The sequence below is a fragment of the Leuciscus leuciscus genome (assembly GCF_965113295.1).
Source record: "Leuciscus leuciscus genome assembly, chromosome: 15".
NCBI lineage: Eukaryota > Metazoa > Chordata > Actinopteri > Cypriniformes > Leuciscidae > Leuciscus > Leuciscus leuciscus.
Window position 1 is genome coordinate 27,519,429 of NC_138739.1, and position 26,639 is coordinate 27,546,067.

Here is a 26,639-nt window from a genome sequence, read left to right on the forward strand (position 1 = left end):
GCAGGGCTGGCACTCTGCGGCTGCCTCTAAAAAGGTTACAGCTCCCTTCAGAAGGGAAATTACACATGTGCAGTTAGAGCGAGGGGGAAAATGAAGTGACCTTTTTGAAATCTAATGAGCACATCAAATGTTTCCATGATCATGGGAGGTTTTGGACCTTGGCACCAGCATGAATAAAACATGAGTGCTCTCAGCGGTCACTAACAGTACGTCTCATTCCACTTGCTTACACTTGTTTTGTGACCTTAAAATGCGTACAACATGCTTCTTGTATCTTTATCGTTACTCAACCCAAATACCTTTTCCTCTTTTGATTTGAAGTGACAATTTCATATCTGTGGATACCAGGCTGAGGTCTCATTTAAAAGCAGTGTCACTATTACTGTGGGAGATTTGAGAGCCTAGCGCATCTTAATGGCCGTGTGAATCGATGTTTGGCCGGCACAGTTGCTCCGGGGCACTGGCCTTTGCCGACATTGAAGGTAATGTATGCCTTGTCACAGACGCTGACAAAAAAAAGGCTTGTTTTTTGGCAAATGTGTTGTTTCAGGTCTTTTTGTAGCTTTATTTTTGGCTTGACACAAAATAGAAGACTGTTATAAGTTAATTATTGGCATTTTTTGTGCTGTCGCTTGGTTTCCATTCTTTGCTGTCAGCTTACACAACAGTTGTTTTGAAATGTATTTAATTCTAGCACATTTATGGTACAATACATTTTCTTGCAGCTAATGCTGTAAATTATATATACCCCTACGCTGAATGAGTTTGCTCATTTGTGCGAATTGGACTACACTGCTCATGCTCAGTGCGTGCAGCCTGCGAGAAAAGACACCGTTCATCGCAATATTTTATTGTACACACACTTTTTATCTTGTATTCAGTTTATCTGATTGATGCAGAAAATGCCTCCATTGAGAAAAGATGCAATTGTTCAAATTTAAGAATCAAATGAAGATTGTTCAAATGAAGATGCAAATAATTTGATATTTTTATGCAGCCCTAGAAATAATGTGTACTTCCATACCAATGCAATTTGTGCACCTATTTGAAATGAGGCAGGAGCACAAGTTGGTTTGGTGTTGTGTGGTTCTTCATGTTTCAGGGTCTCATTATGGCTCCTCTCTTTTTGAGACTCTTGCTGATGCAGCCTTCACAAGAAAGCCTAATGTCAGCGAGATGCTGGCGCAGGTTGAGCTGAGGATAACAGTGCTGGACCCTGTAATGTATTTTTAGACTGCACACGGTCATGCTTCTGTCATGCCCCTGACCTTTTTTATTGTACTTTTAGAAGAAGATTTGAGGTTAAAAGCAAAACAGGCTATATATTATCCTCATGATGTGCAAAAGTGTTAAGCACATATTTACAACATGCTATACGCTGTTCCTTTTTGTGTTTATCGTGTTACTTTTAAGACTTTGTGTCTTGGCAAACTTATATATATATAAAAAAAAACATATATTTTACTAACAGGTTAAGTAGATATAATGAATAGGCTAATATAGTGCTTATACGAAATGCTTCTCTCTAGAGTTAATTTCATTAGCGAACTAACCTGCTGTTGACACTAAATGCCTGAGGTAAATGTAATGTTACGTGAGATATTATTCTCAAGCTGTTTTTAAAAAAAATATCTTTCTGCAGTTGAAACACTGGTTGAGAGATGTAAAACATATCTATCGATTGATCGTCTTTTCTTCCTCACTTTTTACTGGTAGCAAACAGCATTACATTACTGCGCGCTCCCCCCTCTGGATTGTAGTGTGGCTCGCCTGTGACTGAATGTATTCGTCGTGCGACTGCATGCACCGATCCGTGAAGTCCGTACTGTACTGTTCGGGATGAATGCATGTACCGTTACACACCTAATATATATCTATCAGGGGCGTGCGGTCCATATGAGCTGCGAATGCTCTGCATACCCAAGCCATTTGTGTATTCGCTAATTAGTATTAACACTAAATGACCATAAATTCCCTTATTTAAGGTGTACTATAAAGCTTACATGATAATATTTTGGTAATATGTACGTACGTCTGTCATTTCTTTATTTGCGAAAAGATGGTCATTTTCTTCAAATGTGCCAGTTACGGAGGGTTTCGGTAAGTTTTGGCTCTGTTATGTATCGTCCGCGAGTCGTTCGCCCAAGCGGTGCTGGTGCTGCCAGATATCGATCAACGAAAATCATATTGTATTTGATACAAAACTATATAGACTAAATAAAATGTAAAAAGTCATAACTGAAACTATTTTCATAGTGTTTAATTGTTTGGGTTTTTTGGAAAATAAATTTTTTACCAAAACTTATAAACTGTTAAAGACAGACCTACTGTAACTATCCAAAGTTGTTAATCGATAGTCTATGCATTTATTAAAGTCATCAATTAGCATATTTTTTTTTAAAGAATACATTTACTTTTATTCTTGCCTATATTTGTTAGAATTAAATTTTATGTGTATTTTATTTATAATAGGCTACTAATATTTATCATATGATACTTTTTAAAATTCGTAATAAACAAAATACTTCCGGCATATATTTAAATTGCCACCTGCCATGGTGTTTCTTATTTGTCGTCTCTGATTTAGACCTTTTATACCGTTTTACCGATTTAGACCTTTTGTGATACCGCCGTACCATTTAAAGGTGAGCTATGTATTTTCTACGAGACTACTGCCAATATAATATTATGTAATGTAATGTACATATTAAATATGCAGTTAGTGTTCAAAATCACGTCTATCACACTTGTTTGCTGTGGAGTCTTATGTTAAGTAGCATTTGCCTGTAAGAGTGAACAATTTCGTGATTTCTCTTGATGTTGCTTCTTTTCTCGTATACTTGAAGACATTTGGTTCACCCTGCCAGTCTTTCATCCATATTCATGGACACAACTGAGTGGAGCTTACCGTCCAGGCCTGTGAATATTTATGAAAATCCTTTGCGTGCCATATTATGAATTCCTTTTAATATTAATCTGTGCTGCCACACAGCTTCAAGAGGCATTCTCCTCCATCAAAAGGATCTGAGTTGCACGACGGTGAGCGGGAGGAACACCTGGCCCTTTCTGTCGCTAATCAAAGGTGAAGCACTCGCGCATCCTCATTGGACACAATGCTAATCACCATTGTCTCTGGACCTAATGGCTGTTTATTAGGGCTTCTCTCTCTTCACATTCTCTAAGTGGGATATTGGTACTTGTGGTGTAAAGTGAGTGTTTAAAAGGATACCTAACCCACCCAGGCACTCTTCACGCTGTTATCTGTGGGTGGTATAGGTTAGTGGTTAGATCTGTGGCAGTAACTCAAAGGTTGTGGGTTGTAACCCCAAAAGGAACAGTCTATTAAAGTTTGTCATTGTACTTCTAGGCAAGAAACTTTGTTTAATGTAGTGTTGCACTGCATTGAAAATCGAATACTTCCCTACTATATCGTATGCGTAATACAGTACAGCAAAAGAGTAGTATGTCCAAATACACAGTATTTTTTTTTAAAAAGTAGGCGAAACAACAAAATGAGGGTGAGTAATTACAGGATTTAAATTTTTGGGTGAACCATCCCTTTAAACTGACAGCGTTATAGCCATCCCTGGTCCTCACATATTAGTTTGCTCTCGGTTCTTTTCCCAGTTGCATTAACCTAAGAAAATCTCTTCCCTTCGTTAACCCTAACCAGATTAATCTGTACATCTGTAATGAAGCTGCCTAATGTTTTTTGATGTATTATGCAATACAGCGCAAAGATCCCACACTTAGCAGACGATTAGCGATATAGCCGTGAGGTCTGAGGATTCTCCGACTCTGTACTGCCGGCCCTGACCCACTCATGAGCAGCTGAATGGCCCGCGGTCTGTTGATGCTAACATTCACGGACAGCTGTCCACTCCTCACTATTAGGCTGGTCGCATGCCCATCCGAGAATACTGCCATCTGTCCTTTTGTACATGTTGGAGCTGAGGAATTTTGGGAGGTTGGGGATAAGCCTTTTTTTGGGGGTGGTTCATGACCATGGTCTCCAAAGCTGAGATGGTTTTCCATCAGTAAGTATAATCTTGATAAGTATACATTTTGTTGCAGCGAGCTATCCAAAATTTCCAATGCATTCATCACAGATTGAAAACTTGGTAAATGTTACAGAATTGGAAGAGCAAAAGTCCATTTTTGACCTTTTTTATTTTGGGCGAGGACATTTTGCCAATTTATTGTAAGTCACGCAATCATGTATCCACTCATTTACCACCGCTGATTTTTTTTGTTAATGATATGATTTTATTTTTAGTCCTCCTAGATTTGGACACAAGTTCGTATCTGTGTCCCCAGTGATCTCTGTTTGGTCACATTTTTCGTGTTTACAGGACTTAACAATAAGGATGTAAAATATTAGAATATTATTTATGTAAGGAAAAAAAATATGTATGTTGATTTTTATAAAAAGAAATTTAAATGCCAAATTGTCACCAAGATAATACTATCTAGCTGGCTAATGTAGATGTTAGTAAGTATGAAAATGCATTGCTAAATTAATAATAATTATCTTACTCTTCTGGTAAAAAACAAACAAAAAGTTGGCAGGGCAAATAAAAATCTGAACTAGCAGAAAAATTATTGTCGAGCCCTTGTTTATAGGGCTAATATATATTTAGCTCATACCCACTGGCTTGATGCCAGTGCCATTGCAGCTCCCGCAGGAGTGAACCCAGCTGTTGAGTCCTGGCAGCTCATGCAGACCTGCCATCCCCAGCATGCAGGATCCAAACTTGGCATGTCTTCACACTTACTTCCTCCATTCTCTCAGGTGAGGCCCCACCTCTGCTAGGATGCTGAACCACGTTGCTTTCCAAGGGATTTCAGATATCTCGCTCTAAATGAAATACCATGAGACATCCGTTCTGTCTCCAGCAGCGTTCTTGGAGTATCACCAGACTTCATTTGGCTGCACCACAGTGGCCACCCAAGGGAACATTGATGGACCCCCTCCTGTTCTGGACTTGCTTTGAGACGTGGATTAATTATAACTGAAAATTAGTGCCTAGGGGTTGCATGATATGCTAGTCGATTTCTTATCAAAACAATTCTCGAGTAACTCGACTACTCGTGGTTCATGCTACTGTAAATGAAAAGACATGAAATAGTTCTTATCAATAAATATTTATTAATTCACAACCTAATGCAACAATTACATAAGTAAACTCTCAAAACATTAACTATGACATTACATATTTAAATTTTCATGTAACAGAGTAAAGCCAAATAAATAGCCGTTCTTGCCGCTCATAATGGAAGCGAAGCGGTCACGACGCGCATGCGGTGCGATGGTTTTTCCAGGCGCCGATGCCTCGGCGAGGTGAAAACATCTCAACTTTTTAGAATGCAGCAAGCATTGCAATGTGGCAAAGACCAACCAATCACCTTCGGCCTTTCTGTAACATCATCGAAAGCTCGGCCGAACAGCTGATCATAGCTGTACTGGGCGGGTTTTTATTTCTCATCTCCATAAATATATCTAGTAGTAAAGCTAATGCAAGGGCTAGAAATCAATTAATCCTTTGCTGATACTTCGTCATCAAGGAGAGCGCAGTTCATGGTTGCATAACAACGACAGACGCCATGGGAGCGCAAGCACTTGTGGAAAGGACACAGCCGCGCTTTCCACGCGTTTTTAGACGCGATATGTGAACGGCCCCTTACAGAGTTGGCAAATTACCATATTTTTGTCATCCTTAATGAAATACTTCCACACATGTGATGTGTGGTGTCTGTTGGTGACGTTCGCTATTTTGAATTAATTTATGGTTAACGCACACTCGAGTAGTCGATTATTTCCGACAGCGCCGACTAGTGGTTGAAGTAGTCGATCTCTCGACTACTCGACTAGTCTGTGCAAGCCCTAGCCTAGACATTATGTTCTCACGTGCAGTGCCCTTTTCCTCTCCCATCTCTTTGGATATGGGACTTTCAGGTGGTTGTTGCTTGACTATTACGACATCTGGTGCCACAGTCCAGGCAAGAGAGCTCCAGATGTTCCTGTGAACAATAAGGGAGAGGAAGAAAGGAGGTGGTGGAGTTGGAGGGTAATGGAAGAGCATCTATTTTAGGCAAGGAGATTCTATGCTGCACACTTGTGAATCAATGATGTGATTGCTATTATTGTTCTATATTGTATATATAAAAAAACGAAAATATATTAGATAAAATATATATAATATAATATAATTTAGGGCTGCACGATATATCGCAAATGTACATTTTGGTTCTCGCGCTGACACACTCCCAAGCTCATGCACAGAAAGCCTCCTCTCAGATCCCGAATTCAGTTCACTTTTGCGCCTTTTAACCCTCGAACGGTCAGATACGCACACTGTTATCTCAAAATGCCTGTCTTGCCCAGTATTCATGTAAACACTGTCGGTTATGTCTTAATTGAGCAAACATTTGGGAAATAAATCGGATGTCAATAATCCGTGCATTAGGTCTTAAAGTGACAGCAGCCTAATAACTATAGATTGCCAAGTTGAGCAAAGAGTTGTTGGTATTTAAATCGTTTTTTTTATTTATTGTTTGTTTAAATTGACATTACTTTTTATGCAATGCTAAAACACTGCTGTTCAGTTTCAGTTGTAGTGATGCTTTCTTTTCCCAGAAAGTTGGTTACATCATTTTAAGTTTTTAAATGTATATTTAAATATAATTTAAATGGATTTTACTCACTAATTATCTAATTATTTAACAAGTTGCAGCCCCAATCATTATAGACTATGATTCAATAAATTTTATGTATAAATTGCATTTTTTAATTCAAATTTATTTATAATTTATTTATAATATATTTCAATTGAAACTCATAATAGACTAAGATTATTTTTTTTACTACAGAAATGCATTTTATATATTTAAATACATTTTTCTAAGTAAAAATATAAACAAACATGTTGTTAAAATACATTTTCAGTATGACCCATGTGTGAGCTAAGCCTAAAACGAAAACTGTTTCCGCGTCTCCGTTGAATGGATTGGTTGGAGAGCGATTGCAGAATCCTGGCGCTTGAATATCAAAACTCTAGTTCTGTGCCAGTCTATTTTTGGATATATTTGAATATTAATAATTCCGGGTTGCAAATTCTTCAAATAAGTCCTGTGTGGAGGGGAGAACACAGTCGTCTTACATTGTCATGGAAACCACGAGGAAATTTTTACCCCATCGATGTTTCACTTTTGATCATGAGAAATTAATTAAAATCATCGAGAGCGGGACGACGTGCATCCACAGGCAGTGTTTCCGTCCCTTAGCGCCACATCTCTCCCTATTGTTTTCCATGCAAAACCGCCAAGGGATCATGTGCCTGAGCCTGAAATGGCAGCTAATGTCATTAGCGGGTGAACAAACGGGTTATGAAAACGCACAAGGGGAGGAGTGAGAAGGACAGAGAGAGAGTGTACCGTGTGTCCCAGAGGAATTGTTCTAGCACTCTTGAGATATTCATGACTTAATGACAGAACAAGTGTCACTTTTGGAGAGCGTGTTTTCACATGTTCTCTCGGGGGTTGCTGTGCTGGCGTGTTGCGGAGAGATCAGACCGAAGCTAATGACCCTGATGGTAATGAGACAGCATTCGCTCTCTGCAGGTCTCCGCAGGCAAACCAGACGAGGCCCCGACCTGTCTTTTTTTTCTTCTTCTTTATCCCCTTGAATTTTCTCTCATTTGCGCAAACCTTTGCTCTCTATCTCTCGTTCTCCACCTTTCTCTCTGGACTTGTCTCCTGCCACGCTCTGGCAGGCTGCCTCTGAACAGACTTCACTGCATGCCAAGCCATTTACAAATGCCTTCACTTTCCAAGCACTTTTTTGCCGCTCATCCAACCTGCCATTGCAGGTCATATTGAGATGAAATCAAAATTGGCCTTGGCATTGGTTTACATAATACTGGTCGTCTTATGAGTTTTCACACAAAAAAAGGTCACTTTTTGTTATTTCTGTCAACTGAAATTAATAATTAAATTTAAATGAATTAAATTACCTTAATAATTTTAGTCCGTTTGACATTGACAAAAAGAAAAAGAAAATACTTTGATTTTTTTCCCCATACAATGAAAGTCAATGGGTTCCTAACAATGTTGTTTTGGACCCCATTGACTGTCATTGTATGGATTAAAACATTCTTCAAAATACCCTTTTTTATGTTTCACTGAAGAAAGTAAGTCATACAGGTTTGAAACATCAACATTTCTAATTTTCAACGGCTGAACTATCCCTATAAGCCTTAGTACTGGTAGCCAGAAGGTTTCTGGTTTGAACCGTGCAAGGAGTGAGTGAAATTAGTCGTGTGGAGAGAAATAAAGATTGTCGTTGTGCCTTTTCCCTAAAGGTTGCCCCTTTGTCACACAGGTTTGGGTTGAAGGAGCGAGACCGATTGAGTCAAATCGTGGACTTGACACCTTGTGAGGAAAAGCAGGTCACCAAGAACAATGAAGGATCGCTTCGACACCACTGTTCCCTTATCAGCCAGGCTCCACTCACAGCCCTTTAATTCATCACCGACTGTATGAAAAGCCCTATTCCCCTCTGAGACGACGCTCTTATTTCCAATCATCTCTGTGGGTTCGGCCAGATCTGTCATAGTTTAATCTACTTGACCTGAGGTGAATCTTTTGGGTCCGTACTTTCCCCATGGAAACAGATTCTACCTTTGCTTCTTTGTGTAAACGTGGGATTAGTTGTTCATTTGAATGAAGTATCGACAAGACGAGAGTTCCTGTCACCAGCCCTCAAGGTTTTTTTCCCCTTGAATCTCCCAAGACTTCAAGTCTTGTAGCTATGGCAACTTAATTCAGGAAAACTTTTGAGTATCCTTTTTTTAGGCTGAAAAATAATAGCCATTAAAATAGAAATTTCTCTGCTTATTATGTCCATATGCCATCTTGAGGATTTGAGATGCTGCTTTCGATCGGTTTCTTGCGGTTCTCTAAATTCCCAGGTGTCTGGAGCCTGTACTTCTGAGTTCCTGTCCCAAATGTCACCCTTAGCCCTTGTGGTCCTTATTTGGTGTTCATTGACGGTCCATAGCATCCTTATGAAACCTAAAGTGTCAAATGGAACACGTGGCCATCGGAAGACCACAAGTACACATCAAGCATGCCGTTTGGGACACATCCTGTATCTAAGTGTGTCCTCTCAAGTTGTCGGTTTCTCAAAGGTCATCTGGGTTAGTTTCACATCCACTACATGTTCGCTACATTTCCCATGTGTGAAGTGCTGCCTGCATCCACCTATTTCAGTTCCTCAGATTGCTTTGGGATGTCTTGAAGGGTCATGCGTTAGTTGCCGTCGCCCCTTTTTCACTGGTCTGTGAACTGTGTGGCCTTTTTCTTCCATAATAGTGAAGTCTAAGTTTTCTAAAGAGAAAACTGGCCCAAGGCGTAAAGGGCATCTTCCATCTAGGCACTCACATCACAAATGGATAGGTAAAGAACATCCACTGTCCCCAGGTGAAAAGACAAATATAGCCACCATTCAGCGAGGCTCCACAACCGAAAACCTGCATGGCAGCCGTTAGAGATGTTGAAAATATTAAGTCCATACTAAAATGAAAAAGCAGTAACCTTTTTCTGCAGTATCGGTAATACAGAGTATCACTACGCCATTGAGTAAATGCAAACAAGCATTCTGTGCATTAGGCAGCCCACTGTCTATTTATTTTTGGTGAAATTAATCAAACAATAGTATTGCCAAGAAAAGAGATCTTAATTTTTTCGTTTTATTTTGTTACCCTTTTCTTTAAAAATGCTCTATATCTGTTGTCATATCGGTATCAACCGATAAATGACTTTATTAAGTTATCGATTTTGGTCTTATAAGAAATATATATTGTAGATTGATGTCTAATATCAGCTAATATAATTAACAGTTATTGGTTAAGTATCTGTTATCGGTATTGGTCCAAATTTCAGTGGATCCCTAGTTTATTAAATAATTACTTAGAAAAACTTTGATTTAATTAATTGAGAATCACTTGAACACTACATGTCATTGTTTTAATTCAAATTATTAATATTTAATACAGTATTTAGTACTGGTTTAAATAATGTCTTTGATAACATGGTAGTTTTTGCTGTGATATTTAAATTAGTATCTATAATCTTAAAATCTCACTGGTATCGATGTCAAGGATTTTGGTTTTGTGACAATTGTAGTCGATGTATCCGTAGCTATCGCAAGTGTTCTTTCGAATTAGATCATTAGCATGCCCAATGAATTAGCATTCAACACAGTACTGGCAATTAAAAGAGCAGTGACGACACGCTGACAGACGAGTTAACAGTCTGTCCTGAGGACCAGATGTTGCAGGCCCTCGGGAGACCGGAAAAATCCTCGAAGAGCCATGACAGAACGGAGCTCCGCGGGCTCTCTGGTTTTTAATGAACTTGGTGACACAGTCTCAACATTTGATGGAAGTTGTGAAACTCGTAATCCAGAAAATGTTTACATTTTAGATGGAAGGGATATCATCAGATTTGCATCTTCAAGTGTACACTGCACTTTTAAACTCAAGTTAGCATACGCCTCGAGCTGTAATCTCTCAGTCAGTCCCAAGCTTTCCATGATTACAGTTTTTTTTTATCTCGCCTTTTGCACGAAGTCCTCTGTCTTTTGCAGTTGTTTAGCCGTGGATTGTATATGCATTTGAGGTCTGTTGATTCGGGTGTGTTTTCGCACTGTGACACAGTTAATAACCGGCCGTCAATGCGATCACACACCGCGCTAGCATGCATTATGCATGAACAAGATTAATCTGTCTTGGTGCTTGCGAAGCATAGAGAACACTTCAGCCCTCCTTCCTCGCTCTCTTTTCTCCCCTTCTCTTCCTCCTCTCAGGCACCTTTTATTTTGCTGCTGCAAGGTTGGCTGTTGTGATCAGGCTAATGCTGCAGTTTGTCAATTTCAATTACGGCCCTCTTTGAACTGCGCCGATTCCAGCCAGGGAAGGAATAGAGGAGGTAATATTCCTACTGTCAATCACCTGCGATTTTTCTACCTCGCCTTTTCGTTCACTTCTAATTTTAACCTCAAGCACTCCGAGGTTCATTGCAGGAAGGTTAAAGTGGTCAGGGGATTTACTTTATCATACAAAAGAGGATTCTCTCTTTGTAGACATATAACGTTCTCATCGCAAAGCTACTTTTTTTGTCCTCCTAAAACATTTATAGAAACTAATGTAAAAATCTATATATACCATATATCTGTATCATGTCGGTTATTGGCCGATATTAGTTATTTTTAGGAAATAATTTTGTATTATTTTGTATACTGTACAGTACACTATAATGTTGTGATGCTTAAATTCAATTTCGCTTTTAAAATGATTGATTACTTAATTTTTTTTTATATTTATTTATTAATTTTATAGAATAGAATTTTAATATCGACCATTTATCGGTAGGGTTGGGTATTGTTTGGGTTTTATCCGATACCAGTACCTACTCGGTATTTTTCAAACGGTTCCGGTGCTTAAACGGTTCTTAAACCGGTACTTAAGAAAACGAAACCGCACACACTTTATCAAAAAAAAAAAAATACCTGTGTGTGTTTTCTGAAAAAGATTTTCTGATTTCTGATAAAATTAAAAATTGTGCTGATGTAGCCGAAAACACTTAAGTTAAGATAAAAATGTTGTCTTCTCGTATTATTTATATATATATATATATATATATATATTTATATATTATAGGCTATTATATTATATTACATATTATATATTATAGACTTTTACAAAACCTCATATAAATATACTTGATATACTCATAGACTGTAAAAAGGATATACTTCATACTTGATATGCAATATTTGCAGTTGGCATTAAAATACTAGACTTACCCGAAGAGGAACACTGCAGCTGAATTTGAACTTTAGTCAAGAGTGTCAGAGGTTTTGGGTTCTATTCCGCATTCGTAGGTTTTTTTTTATTTTTTTTATTTTTTTTTATAACCGATTATGCTCATCAGTGGTTGTATATCAAGCAGGGACACTTTGTGTGCATTATATGTTGTGATTTCACCAGAACGAACAGATATGAGGCGCCGTCTAGGGCTTAACTTCATTCTAACTTCATTCTAACTTCATTCACGCACACATAAAACACTTGCATACACATACTAAGTAGTCACACAGATATTTTGGGGATATTTAATTTAATTTTATCAATCAATAAATTCCTCTTGAAACAAACTTTGTTGTATTATTTTAATTTAATACTGTGAAGCTGCTTTGATACGATCTGTATTGTGAAAAGCGCTATACAAATAAACTTGACTTGACTTGACTTGACATACATGTATACTGCTGAATGCTCCAACTATATGAAATGCACAACGTCACATCTAAAGTCGCTCACGCACACACACACGCAAACTCTACACACACGAGACGCGCGGAACTCTCCGCACACATACTCATCTGAGACGCGAGCACACACACACACAAACTCTCCGCGCACATACTCATCTGAGACGCGAGCACACACACGCACACAAACTCGCGCACATACTCATCTGAGACGCGAGCACACACACGCACACAAACTCGCGCACATACTCATCTGAGACGCGAGCACACACACGCACACAAACTCGCGCACATACTCATCTGAGACGCGAGCACACACACGCACACAAACTCGCGCACATACTCATCTGAGACGCGAGCACACACACGCACACAAACTCGCGCACATACTCATCTGAGACGCGAGCACGCACACACAAACTCTCCGCACACATACTCATATAGACGGCGCCTCATAAATAGATCGATCTCTGCAACGTATTGAAGCGCGCGTCCGAGTGAAGAAAGTGCGGTGTGTGCGAGCCACAAGAGAAAACACTGTATCAGCGCCACTGATCGCAGCGGCAACGAGCACTTTGATCACTTGATTTAAAAAACACAGTTCAGCGCTAGATCGTCTCTTATTTAACAAACGAACTAAATGAATGCTCTGCTGGTTAACTGGAGATGTTTTATTATTGGATCATTCGTGCCGCGAGATGTTTTATAGGGGGCGGTGAAAAAAGTCAGGCACCGAAAGTTGCGTTCTTATTCGGTCTCGATACTACCGTTTACGTCGGAACCGGTTCCCTATTGGAACCGGGTTTCGGTACCCAACCCTATTTATCGGTTTATTAGCCATAACATCGGTGTCAGGTAGAGTTTTGATGGGTGCACCCCTATTTCATAATCATCAGTTTTTCGTACAGACGGTGAAATCAATTTACATTTTTTATACTGTACATTAACATGTTATGATGCCTAATTTTATTTGTAGCGTTTAAAACAGTTGATTGTAGATTTCAGTATTTAATTTAAAAAATACTTTTTTTTTTTTATATATATATATTTTTGCATCTAAAATAAATATTGACTCAATATAGTATTGAATTTTAATATAAGTTATCAATTATCAGCCATAACATGAAATAATTTGTGGAACTTTTTTAATATCTGCAATTATAAGTGAACAAAATTGTGGTATTATTGGCATTCAAGACTTCATTTCCTATTTATGTAGTTATGCAGGTTATTTCATGTTCTATTCAGCTCAACAACAACGGTCAACATCTTTATTTCATCTTCCGCAGCTGAACAGCATGAGATCTTGTAATCGTTTTCCACAGACCCCGGCTTGACCTATAATGTTGCATATTACAGCATTGTGAGTTGACGGAGCAGATTCGGATCCCCGTAGTAACATCTACAGCTCCACTTGGAGCAGATTCGGCTTTTGATAGTGCATCACGCCACTTGTGTACTCTCTTCTCCTGGTGTCACATCTGAAAAATAGGTCAGCTCGCCCCGGGTGGGGCTCTGGTGACAGCCGCTTTGTTGTCAGACCCGCACAAGATCGGCGCTGACTGGCTTAGAACCCAGTGGGAGGCCCGGCACAAACTTCAGAGGCTCTTTCGCACTGTGTGCCCACCACGGAAAGTTCTAGAGTGACTGAGCGAGCCTGACGGCAGCTTCTCGGAGACAGCGCGCCTGTCTCAGTCACTGTGCCTCCACACCAGCTTGTCATGCTGCATCTCTCAGTCCAGCTTGCACTAATGTTTTTTGCTGTCATCTCGGATTTCGGAGCGACTCGCTCTGTTCTTGCGGGAGACTCTGCTTGGAGCTTTTAGCCCTGGCGTTGCTGTGACCCAACCGACCGACTTTCACCGTTCTAGGACGTGCTGAGGTGCAGTACTGCCTGTCATTTCGGGGCGTTAACAAGATGAGCGGAGGCCCTGTGAGCTTCAGGGTGAAGTGCGCTGTGGAAAGAACACATCTGTTGATGCCCTTTTGTGGCAGCTCATTTGTAGGGCCCAATTCACACAAGGCAGCATGTCAAACTGTACTAAGCATATGTGAAGGAAGCCCTGTTTTTTAGTTCCTCTCATTTTTATTAGTGTGATACTAGGTGCTACCCCATCTTTAATCTTTCCAGAGCTGCTTTTACTTTATATGATTTAACTTTCATTAATGACATTTATAATGCAGTTTTTTCATTTCGTTTATTTTTTATATGTAGTATAGAATCGTAATATCCATTTTTCAAACTATACATTAAAGGGCGTGGTATAATGCCCTATTCACAAGATGTAAAATAAGTCTTTGATGTCCCCAGAGTGTGTACTGTATGCAAAGTTTTAGCTCAAAATACCCCACAGATATTTTTATATAGCATGGTAAAATTGTCACTTTGAGGGTGAGCAAAACCGCACCGTTTTTGTGTCTGTCCCTTTAAATGTAAATGAGCCGCTGCTCCCGGCACAGGGGGCGGAGCTACAAACACTTGTGTCCTTAGCAGCTTCGATTACCTCACACAGACATTCGAATGGAGAGACTCGAGAAGTGACAACATGTAGACAACATTTCTGAATGGTTAGTTGATGAATTTATGTAGCTTATGTGTACTTATGTGTATCTCTCTTGATCATCTATAAATCGTGTTCCAGGGGCGAGGTTTATGTACATTTTAGGGTTTGTGATGTCACTAACCCGGGGGGAATGTCGTATAGTCCCAGCCGTTTGTTGTAGTCAAACCAGCTGTTTGTAGTAGTCCTTGAAAAGCAATTTCTTAAAAATAAAATATCTCCCTTTGCTTTGAACTTTGAGTGCCGTTACTTTGCAGATGTTGTTTATGCTCAAACAGCAACATTACACACTAACTAAAGTTAGAAAAGTGAAATCATAATCAGCCTCCCCTTTAAAATGTGATTGCTGTATTTACTTGTAGCTTTTAAAATAATTAAGATGTTGATTTTAGTTTTTAGTCTATTTTATTACATCATTAAATATGAATGAACACCTATTATAAACAATTAATTTTAATTTTAATTTTAATATTAGCCATCACTAATAATTAACACTGTTAATCTCAAAAATATCAAAATGTATAAACATATTTCATACTGTACATTATATCTTGATGCCTCAATTCACTTTATTGATTTAAATGAACTTTTAGTGTTATTTTAAATGTTTTATTTGTTTTATTTGATTTATTTTAAATTTACTTTTTACATTTATTCAGAAGTTACTATATTTATTTATAATGGAATTTTAATATGGTTATCATTCATATATTTCAGATGTCTATAAAATCACAAAAAATTTATTAACTGTTATCTCTTTCCCGGCTCCAGCGTTTAAAAAAAAAGAAAAGTTGCCAGCCACCCCCATTGTTTTTGGTTATTTTCACAAAAGTTTCATGGCCCCAAAAATATTTTGTTTTATGAATATATGAACATGCAATTTATCAAAAGAAAGAACAAAGCCTCTGATTAAAAAAAAACAAAAAAACTTTTATTCTAGCTTCATGCATTCTTTTTTATCAACACTTGAATATGGAGTTTCATTAAAAGCTGAGAATTTCACTTTTTTGTCAAAGACTGCGTCCAGATCGCATTCAGAATGATGATCAACACAAAGATGGAGTAGATCGAGTCCATCAACACTCCTAATGCTTGCATTGTCCTATCGCTCGTCCTGGGTAGACATTTCATTCAGTAATATTAGCCAGTTTTAAATTATACTCTGTTTAATGTTGGTGGTCACGTTATTTTACATATGATTACATATGATATCACTTCCTTTTGCATCTTCCTCGCACGTGTTTTGAGGAGGTGGTTCAGTACTCTTTCAGAAGATGTGTATTAGCGCACCCTACCGTATAACAGTGAAAACACGGATTGCTGGAAAATTTCGTCAATGGCGTAGAAAGAGTTAAATGACATCTTTTGTGATGTTGTGAGTTGTGATGCCTTAATTAACTGTATTTAAAACCATTGATTTTACTTTTAGTTTTCACCATTTTTTTTTTTTAACATTGGCCATTTACCAGTTTATGTGTTCCCTGGGAATCGAACCCATAACTTTTGTGTTGCTAGCTAGCGCCTGGCTCTACTGGTTCAGTTTCATGAAGACAAACCCAGGATACTCGCGTCCTTCTAATAAACGTCCACCCATGTTGAAGATCCCTCAGATCAATGTCCCTGAAGGTCAGTGGTTTTATCTTTCTTCAGGAGCCTGGAGAAATCTGACTGGCCTTCTGTTATTTGTGACCACGCGTCCCGTCAGCCCAAACGTGTCGGGAGGCCGGCAGTGAGTTTACTCAAGCTTTTGCCGTGAATGTAATCAGATTGCATCCCTTTGTTTATCCCCTCCCTGGGTCTCTGGTCTGGGCGGTTTTGCTATTGCTGAGCCTCACAGATGTTTAGTGGCCACATTACCATTCACAGCCTGTATCTCTGGCTTTTTTTATGAATACCATTTGTCACTAACTCGCAGTTTATGAGGCAGCATTTCATTTTCATGCACACTGCGAGAAGCGAGAGTGATGGGGGTGAGAGGGAGGGATGCAAAGAGAGGAAGGGAGCAACAGTGAAACAGTCCGTTGAACTCAATCATACACCATGGTGTGATTAACCCCATACTGTGACAAAATTACAGCTTTGAGTCTTTTTGTTGCTGTTGCAAAACACGCCAAAATGGCACTCGCTGTAAAAATGCAGTTTTATATATTCCCCTCTAAAGGTCATTGCTGAGCAAAGGTCAAAGGTCTTTCATGAATAGAAAGTTCTATTTCATTTATTTGAAATGGAATCTTTTGTAACATCATAAATGTCTTTACTGTAACTTTTGATCAATTTAATGCATCCTTGCTGAATAAAAGTATTGATTTATTTTATCCCCCCCCCAACTCCCAACTTTTGAACGGTAGTGTATAATGTTACAAAAGCTTTCCATTTCAGATAAGTGCTGTTCTTTTGAACTTTCTATTCATCAAAGAATCCTGATTTTTTTTCTTTTTTTCTTTTTCTTTTTTTCTTTACATAACTGTTTCCAACATTGATAATAATGGTAAATGTTTCTTGAGCAGCAAATCATCATATTAGAATGATTTCTGAAGGATCATTGTGACACTGAAGACTGGAGTAATGATGCTGAAAATCCAGCTTTGCATTACAGGAATAAATTACATTTTAAAATAGAAAAAAGTTATTTTAAATTGTAATAATATTTCACAATATTACTGTGTTTTTTGTTGTATTTTTAATCAAATAAATGCAGCCTTGGTGAGCATAAGAGACTTATTTTAAAAACATAAAAAATCATACCTATTTTATATATATATATATATACACATACTGCTGTATACAGTACATATACTGTATGGTTCTATTTGTGCTTGTTATTGATTATCCGTCAAGAAAAAAGCATAATGTTATCACTTGCACATATGCTGTGGAAACCTTCATTGGAAATGGCCTTTATGACCTAGTTTTTCCTCTGCATAAACGAAAACTGATGAAGTAAGTTACACAAATGGGTGTGGTGTGCTGTGCTCTGTACTGTCATCAAGAATTTATCCGGATCATGTATATGGAGAAATGGCAGAAAAGAAGGATGCATTATTCATAGTATGCATGTTGAAGAGAAAAGGGAAGGTAACATTAATCAGGATGTACAAGAGTAAGTCAACTTCAGCTGTTGATACAGACGGATTAAAGACCCATATAGATGCAAATAAGACCCATACTTACAGTGGGGAGAACAAGTATTTGATACACTGCCGATTTTGCAGGTTTTCCTACTTACAAAGCATGTAGAGGTCTGTAATTTATATCATAGGTACACTTCAACTGTGAGAGACGGAATCTAAAACAAAAATCCAGAAAATCACAATGGATGATTTTTAAATAATTAATTTGCATTTTATTGCATGACATAAGTATTTGATCACCTACCAACCAGTAAGAATTCCGGCTCTCACAGACCTGTTAGTTTGTTTAAGAAGCCCTCCTGTTCTCCACTCATTACCTGTATTAACTGCACCTGTTTGAACTCGTTACCTGTATAAAAGACACCTGTCCACACACTCAATCAAACAGACTTCAAGCTCTCCACAATGGCCAAGACCAGAGAGCTGTGTAAGGACATCAGGGATAAAATTGTAGACCTGCACAAGGCTGGGATGGGCTACAGGATAATAGGCAAGCAGCTTGGTGAGAAGGCAACAACTGTTGGCGCAATTATTAGAAAATGGAAGAAGTTCAAGATGACGGTCGATCTCCCTCGTTCTGGGGCACCATGCAAGATCTCACCTCGTGGGGCATCAATGATCATGAGGAAGGTGAGGGATCAGCCCAGAACTACACGGCAGGATCTGGTCAATGACCTGAAGAGAGCTGGGACCACAGTCTCAAAGAAAACCATTAGTAACACACTACGCCGTCATGGATTAAAATCCTGCAGCGCAAGCAAGGTCCCCCTGCTTAAGCCAGTGCATGTCCAGGCCCGTCTGAAGTTTGCCAATGACCATCTGGATGATCCAGAGGAGGAATGGGAGAAAGTCATGTGGTCTGATGAGACAAAAATAGAGCTTTTTGGTCTAAACTCCACTCGCCGTGTTTGGAGGAAGAAGGAGGATGAGAACAACCCCAATAACACCATCCCAACCGTGAAGCATGGAGGTGGAAACATCATTCTTCGGGGATGCTTTTCTGCAAAGGGGACAGGACGACTGCACCGCATTGAGGGGAGGATGGGTGGGGCCATGTATCGTGAGATCTTGGCCAACAACCTCCTTCCCTCAGTAAGAGCATTGAAGATGGGTCGTAGCTGGGTCTTCCAGCATGACAACGACCCGAAACACACAGCCAGGGCAACTAAGGAGTGGCTCCGTAAGAAGCATTTCATGGTCTTGGAGTGGCCTAGCCAGTCTCCAGACCTGAACCCAATAGAAAATCTTTGGAGGGAGCTGAAAGTCCGTATTGCCTAACGACAGACCCGAAACCTGAAGGATCTGGAGAAGGTCTGTATGGAGGAGTGGGCCAAAATCCCTACTGCAGTGTGTGCAAACCTGGTCAAGAACTACAGGAAACGTATGATCTATGCCATCGTATGATGGTTTCTGTACCAAATATTAAGTTCTGCTTTTCTGATGTATCAAATACTTATGTCATGCAATAAAATGCAAATTAATTACTTAAAAATCATACAATGTGATTTTCTGGATTTTGGTTTTAGATTCCGTCACTCACAGTTGAAGAGTACCTATGATAAAAATTACAGACTTCTACATGCTTTGTAAGTGGGAAAACCTGCAAAATCGGCAGTGTATCAAATACTTGTTCTCCCCACTGTATAAGATTCACCTTATTTAAAAGATTTGCTTTATTCTGCCCACCCTGTAACAAACTCTCAGACACAGTGTAAACAGGTGAGGGGAGGTGCAAACCTGTCCTTCCCTCTCTTGCATTAGTTGACTAATGATGCCTTTAATTAGCCCTGACACACGCTGTTAATGGAATGGACCTTATTACAACTCAGCCTGTCAGAGACATTTCCGCAGTCACCGTCTGATGTTGCCACGGCGTGAATTCCACCGATCTGTTCACTCAAGAGTTGATAGGAAGGACAACTGATTAATATTCTGCCTGTTTAGCCGGTTTCTGACAGGCTTATGTAGCAAAACTACATTTCCCATAATTCTACATGGCAAAACCCATGCTGAAGTCAGTTTGGTCCAGAGTAGATGCTTTTAAGTGTCTCTCTTGGCTCTGGTCCTGAGTTTTATCCCTGCTTTGCTTGTCAGAGTCTGTTCATGTTCTCCATCATTTGACTGGAACGCCGTCTGCATTTGACTTGTTAATTCGATTTGTGTCCCGCTTTGAAGAGTGTGCTGTGCTGAGTAAGACACTTTCTTGCGCTGCTTAATCTATCTCAAGTCTGTAAACGCTTCACACAAGGTTATTTCTTCACTCAAGGAATCTTCTTTGTGTCTTCTTGACAAAATACATGTTGTACGTGCTACTTCACTGTCCTCAGTCAAGCTCAACCTTGTTTGTATTGGAGCCTAAAGGAACATGGATGGAGATCAAAGACTGTAGAGAAAATGACCATCACATTGTTAGTAATTGAGCTTTTCCAGTGCAGGCTGCATGTGTGATAGTGCCTCATCTGTACTGTTATCTGCACACTTATCTGGTTCGGATCACACACTTGTTTCCCTATTTGCTGTTGTATCTGTCACTGTTACAAAAAAAAAATCTGACTTGGGTTATTTTCCAAAAATAACTATAAAATTGCATTTCATTTATTGTGTGGCATTGTTGTTGTTGTTAAATAACCATGACTAATTAAATATTAGTAATACATAAAATATTGTTATAATACAGTAGTGTTTTATTGAAACTATTATTTATAAAATAATGATTAACAATAAGTAAATAATAAATAAAACCATGCATTATGATTATTATTAAATATTTATTTAAATAAGTTTAACTAATAATTAAACATTTTATTATACAACCATTTGATTTATATATTTATTAAAATAATAAAATATAATTCATAAACACAAATATAATACAAAATCATTATTATTATTATACATCAGTTTTAATTTTAACTAATTAATAATAATAATAATAATAATACAGTAGTAAAAATGTATAATAAAATTACTAATATTACTAAATACTTTATTTATTTATTGATACAAATCATTATAAATGATAATTAAATAATAATAATAATAATAAATTTGTAATACAAATATTTATATCAAAATAATAATAAAATAGTATTTATGTATTAATGAAATAATCATAAATAATAATTGAATAATAATACATGAATACAATAAAAAGTTAAATAAGTTATATTGTTATGTGTTATAAGTTATATAATAATAATCAAAATAATTATAAAATAATAAATAAATAAAATAATACAAATTTTTTTTTTGATAAAATAAAAAGGTTCCCAAAAATGCCTGATTGTAACCGTTTTTTGGACCCACAGGACTCAGCCCAGGAAGGCGTCATCACCAGAGACATCCATCGCACCTTCCCTGCTCACGACTACTTCAAAGACTCGGGAGGCGATGGCCAAGATTCTCTATACAAGATCTGCAAGGTGAGGTGAAAGCTGCACATCTTCCAGGCATGACTCACTCCTGCCGTCTGCTAACAAGCATCACGACACGCTGCAACATCTCTTTCCACTGACCTTTTGTTTTGCTGTAACGGCCTTGGTAGATATCCAACCACATGTGCTGTACTCGCCTCCATGCAAATCTACGTCCCTGAGATGTGTGAAACCTATCCAAAATGCTAGTTTACACATCATAGATCTGTTATTATATTTAGAAGTGAAGCTGGAACTAATGCAGTTATTATCTAACAAGCAATTATCCAGCAAACATCTATATCTACATAATTAAACAGATGGTTCTGGCTCTAGAATCTGAATGAATGAGCCACGTAAGAAGCGTTTTAAAGCGTCGTTTGCGTAAAAAACGGCGTTTAAAGCGGCGTAATTCAATAATGAACTATACTTCTTGCCAGAATAATAATGAAAAATATAAATGAATGTATATTAAATGATGTATTATAGAAAAACAGGAGAAAAGCGTTGAGTGGAGGAGAAAAGGAGTGCAGTTAAATCTCTTTTGTGAGGAGTCTTGAGAGGTTCTCCATCAGCTGATTGGCACCGACAGATTAAAAGGCTCCTAAATTGTGCAAAAGACCTTCAATCCAGCTAATCCTGGCAGCGGCATATGTTGCCAAGAAAGTTTATCTGTTTCCAGTCATTTACATATGACAAAGCAGAATTATAACTGTGATTTAAAGACAGCATGAAGCAGCATTTCCAACAAATGCAACTTTAAATTGAATTATTTATTCATTTAAAAATATTTAATGCTAATTAATGTAGGGCAGAACCAGATGTTACACATCTAACATACAGTTTTTTTGTTTTGTTTTTAAGTATTTTTTTTGTATACATTATTTTCAGTATAAAATATTTTTTCTCTAAATAACATACTTTTTTAAATTATATTATTTTGTATTATTATTGAAATGATAAAAAATCTGAATATTAGGTAATAGCATTACATAAAATAAAATAAAACAGACAAACAAGACTTTTATTCCTTGATATTTGTTTCAGAAAGCTTTGTTTCTGTGCACAATATCTTAACTGATGTTTTTTTCCACAGGCTTACTCTGTGTATGATGAGGAGATTGGTTATTGCCAAGGTCAATCATTTTTGGCCGCCGTATTACTTTTACATGTAAGTATTTACCCCGAATTGACCTCAAATAATCTGTTTAGTTGAGGACAGATGATTTGTATTTTTTTATTTAAATTTTTTTTTTTTTACAATTGTTTTTGTTTTATTTTTGTGTTTTTTATTTAATTTTTTGTTTTTGTTTTGTTTTTTGTTGTGCGTTTTGTTTTTGGTTTGTGTTTTGTTTTTGTTTTTTGTTGTGTTTTTGTTTCATTAATTCTTTCAATTCGTTTTATTTGAAAGTATTTTATTCATTTTATTTATCATTAAATATTTAGTTTATGTATTTATATTTGTTTTTAATTGTTCTTTTTTTGAGACACTAACCCGAAAAATACTGTCACATTTAAAAATCTCTACAGAAGTATATTACTTTTTCTTACTGGGCATTATGTAAATATCCTTTTAATCTTTAAGCTCAACTCCTTTGATGGCAAATCAACAATTTAAACAGCGTTTTTTAGACAGAGTTCACTACATTATTATTATTAGCTACAGTAGCTAGCTAAATAATAACTCTAAAAATAGTGTAAATAAAAACCTTCCTCATTGTGCTTTATCTTTGACTTTTTGAGGACCTACATTAATAATAGGCAGAGAGCAACAGGAAGCGGTGGGAAGGACATTGATGAAACGGTTAATCCCATATTTAATTAAAGTGAGGGCTGAATAAGATGCCGTTTTTTGTTTCTCTGCGACAGCGGCCCGTATGAGGCTTGATATTAGAGTGCGTTTGGGGATTTCTATAATATAGTGTAAGTGTCTTTCTCGTGGCCTTGCCCAGGAAGCTCAGGAGCTGTCAGGAATATTAATGACAGAGCCCGTATACCTGCAGGAGCCCATTGAGCTCAGGACACACACGCTGTCTGTGTGATTTAATACCCAGCTCTCTGTCTGTCTCACTCTCCGTCTCACAAACACAAACAAACTCTGATTTCATCACTGTAGACACTGCAAGCTGACACATTTAAACATCATGGGTTGGTTGTGTTTATCACAGCACATTCGTGCAGAAATCACTAGCATTTGAAATCATCTGAAAAAATATTGTGCAGATATCGTTCACTTTTTCTCCTTAGATGCCCGAGGAGCAAGCTTTCTGTGTGCTGGTGAAGATCATGTACAACTATGGTCTCCGAGAGCTCTACAAAAACAACTTTGAAGATCTTCACTGCAAGTTCTACCAGCTGGAGCGTCTGCTGCAGGTTTGGCCTTTGAGTGTTAGTTGAGAGGTTGTGTGACACACAGACTCATTCAGCTCTCATGAGCGCCTCGAGTGCAAGCGGTGGCCCTCGTGTAAGCTATTAGACCCAATGCGCTGGAAAATGGGTTTTAATTTTGTGCTGAAATGCAATTAGGCCTGAAGTAGCCTCTTTCTGCGCTAAACCCAACCTGGTTAGCATCGACTAGCTCCACTACTGCAAGAGTGTTAGCATTGATCATGTAAAACGTGCCACTCTCTGGAAGAATCTCTTCCTATGTTGTCATTTACTTTGCATGTGTTAACACAACGCTCCCACCTCTCTGATCTGACAATGCAATTTACCCCAGAAAAATATTCAGTCTTCCCGCTCCGGAAGATCCTATCCAGCTCCTATCTCTCTTTTTGAGATGCTAATTTAAGATGTGCCTTTGTAGATGTCGGTTACGCCTTTGATTTATTCTCTGCTTGGTCTCTGAATACATAGAGCAACACGCTTTTTTGAGGCAAGCTTCACTGTTGCCATTTCTCATTCCTGGGGTTATTGATCTAAACAAACCCCTAACTTTGGCATGTACTTTTCCTGCTATAGACTGAACGGAACCTCAAAATATATATATATTATTATTATTATTATTATTATTATATTTTTTTTTTTAAAGCAATATTTTAATAGTTTTCAATTTATTTTTAGACATTTGTTTTGGTTTTAATATTATAATTTTTTTTATGTTTTGAGGCGGCGAAATTACTTTTTAAAGAGATTCAGAAGTGATTCAAACATTCATTGATTTGATTATCTTTGGTATCTTAGGAAAGAAAAAGAAGTGCTTCCTCAGTGTTGGGTTTTCCCATTGTTACTTCATTTTTATGTCCCCTCAGGAAAACAATGAATATTTTCTGTATTGATACTCCTGATAACCTCAGAAGTAGTCACTTGGTTTAAAAACAGAAAACAAACACAGAGTTCAAAGCACGTGTAAGTCTTTGATTTAGATGCTGTTTGTGTAAGGTGCTTTATTACTGCGCTTGTGTACTGTAATTCAGTCTTACACTCCTGAAATAAATGCTTTAAAGGTGCATTGTGTAATATTTAGGAGGATCTGTACACAGAAATGCAATATAATTTACATAACTGTTTTCAGTGGTATATAAAGACCTTACATACTGAACCGTTACGCTTTTATTACCTTAGAATGAGCCATTTCTATCTACATACACCACGGGTCCCTTTACATTGAAATGTTTTTACAGTAGCACTAACATGGACAAATGCGTTTCGTCACTATGTTGTTCTTCGTGGAAAGAAGCCAGCTAAAGTCAGCGAATAAAACACTGACACAGTGATGAACAACTAGCAGTAATATTCGCAATAACATATCGTTTTACTGAATAATTAAGTAAACCTAATTTCTTCATTTATCTTTGTAAAGAAACCTTGTTTAACTGGCTACTCTCTGCTATCTCAGACGACGACATCTTTTCCTGTCGGCCACCGTAACTTCTGTTGGTTGCAATTCACAACCTCACCACTAGATGCCGCTAAATATTACACAGTGCACCTTTAAAAGCTGGTGGAAAGAAAAGGTAGCCTGGTTAAAACCAGACCATTCTCAGTAGTAACTGAGTTATGGTCTGGCAAAGCTTCATTAATAACTCATTTCCAAAGGGGCGTCACCAACGGACGTCGCTCAAATGCCTCTGGGCGCAATTGGATAGACCTAAAACCAATCAGAGCGATCGTCATCGTGTAAAGCCATATGCTGCGTCCCAATTCGCCTAAGTTACACTACGCCATAAAAGTATGTACTCTTTTTGTGAAGAAAAGGTATTTACTTTTGAATGTGTAGCAAAAAAGTAGGCAAGCTTTGGGACATACTACTTCGTCATCTTTATCGGACGGATCTGTCGCGTGCATCCTGTCACATAAACTGCCCTGTCAATCATCTTGTCACAGTTAAAATCCTCTATTAAATCTTATATCATTTCCTACCGTTTCGGAGAGAAATGTAGTAGCACGTTCATCTGCCAGTGGCTCTTTCATGGAGACTGTCCTCATGTGTTTGCAATATTAATATAATAATGCATTTAAAAGTTGCTGCGCCTGGCCTGCGCAATTGGATAGACCTAAAACCAATCAGAGCGATCGCCATCGTGTAAAGCCCGCCCCAACATTTCTGATTGGTGCCGCGATTTCGAGGGATTAGAAATGGGCTTGAATGAGCTCTTTGCCAGACTACTTGCAGAGCAAATCTAAATTTGCCGGAAGTTGTCTGGGTTTTCCCAGGCTAAAGAAAAGGGTCAGTCTGTCTGACATTCTATATATCATTTTATCTTTGTCTCTTGTTCTATCTATCGTTTGTCTGTCTATCTGTCTGTCTGTCTGTCATACATTTATCTGTCTATCTTGTTGTTCTATCTGTCTGTCTGTCTACATGTCTAATGGCGCTTTTCCACTACACAGTACCAGCTCGTCTCGGCTCGCCTCGACTCGGCTCTGTTTGGTTTTCCACTGTGTAAAAGTTGTACCTGTACCTGTTTCCAGGTACTTTTTTTCGTACCACCTCCGGCGAGGTTCCAAGCGAGCTGAGGCGATACTAAAATGTGACGTGAAAACACGGCAGACTGCTGATTGGTCACAGAGAATCGTCACTATTCACTGCGTCATCATTGCACGCGCCAGACGGAGTATCCTGAATAAAAAACAGCAAAAACAAAAACATCCAAAAACAGCATACACTCGATTTCCTCCATTGTCCTGTGTGTGTGGGTAGCGGGTGTGTCTCGCGCGTCTCCCGTAAAAGATTAAGTCACGGCAGTTTCCTGCGGCG

The 26,639-nt window shown here is 38.1% G+C and overlaps 1 protein-coding gene across 2 annotated transcripts in view; it reads left to right on the forward strand.

The window, feature by feature from the left end:
* rabgap1l (RAB GTPase activating protein 1-like) overlaps positions 1-26,639 on the forward strand; it is an 88,100-nt gene that overhangs the window by 34,090 nt on the left and 27,371 nt on the right. For both annotated transcript variants that reach the window (XM_082138821.1, XM_082138822.1), the window contains exons 14-16: positions 21,335-21,448; positions 22,536-22,610; positions 23,687-23,812. In XM_082138821.1, the coding sequence (XP_081994947.1) occupies positions 21,335-21,448; positions 22,536-22,610; positions 23,687-23,812 (315 nt within the window). The remainder of the gene's footprint in view (positions 1-21,334; positions 21,449-22,535; positions 22,611-23,686; positions 23,813-26,639) is intronic.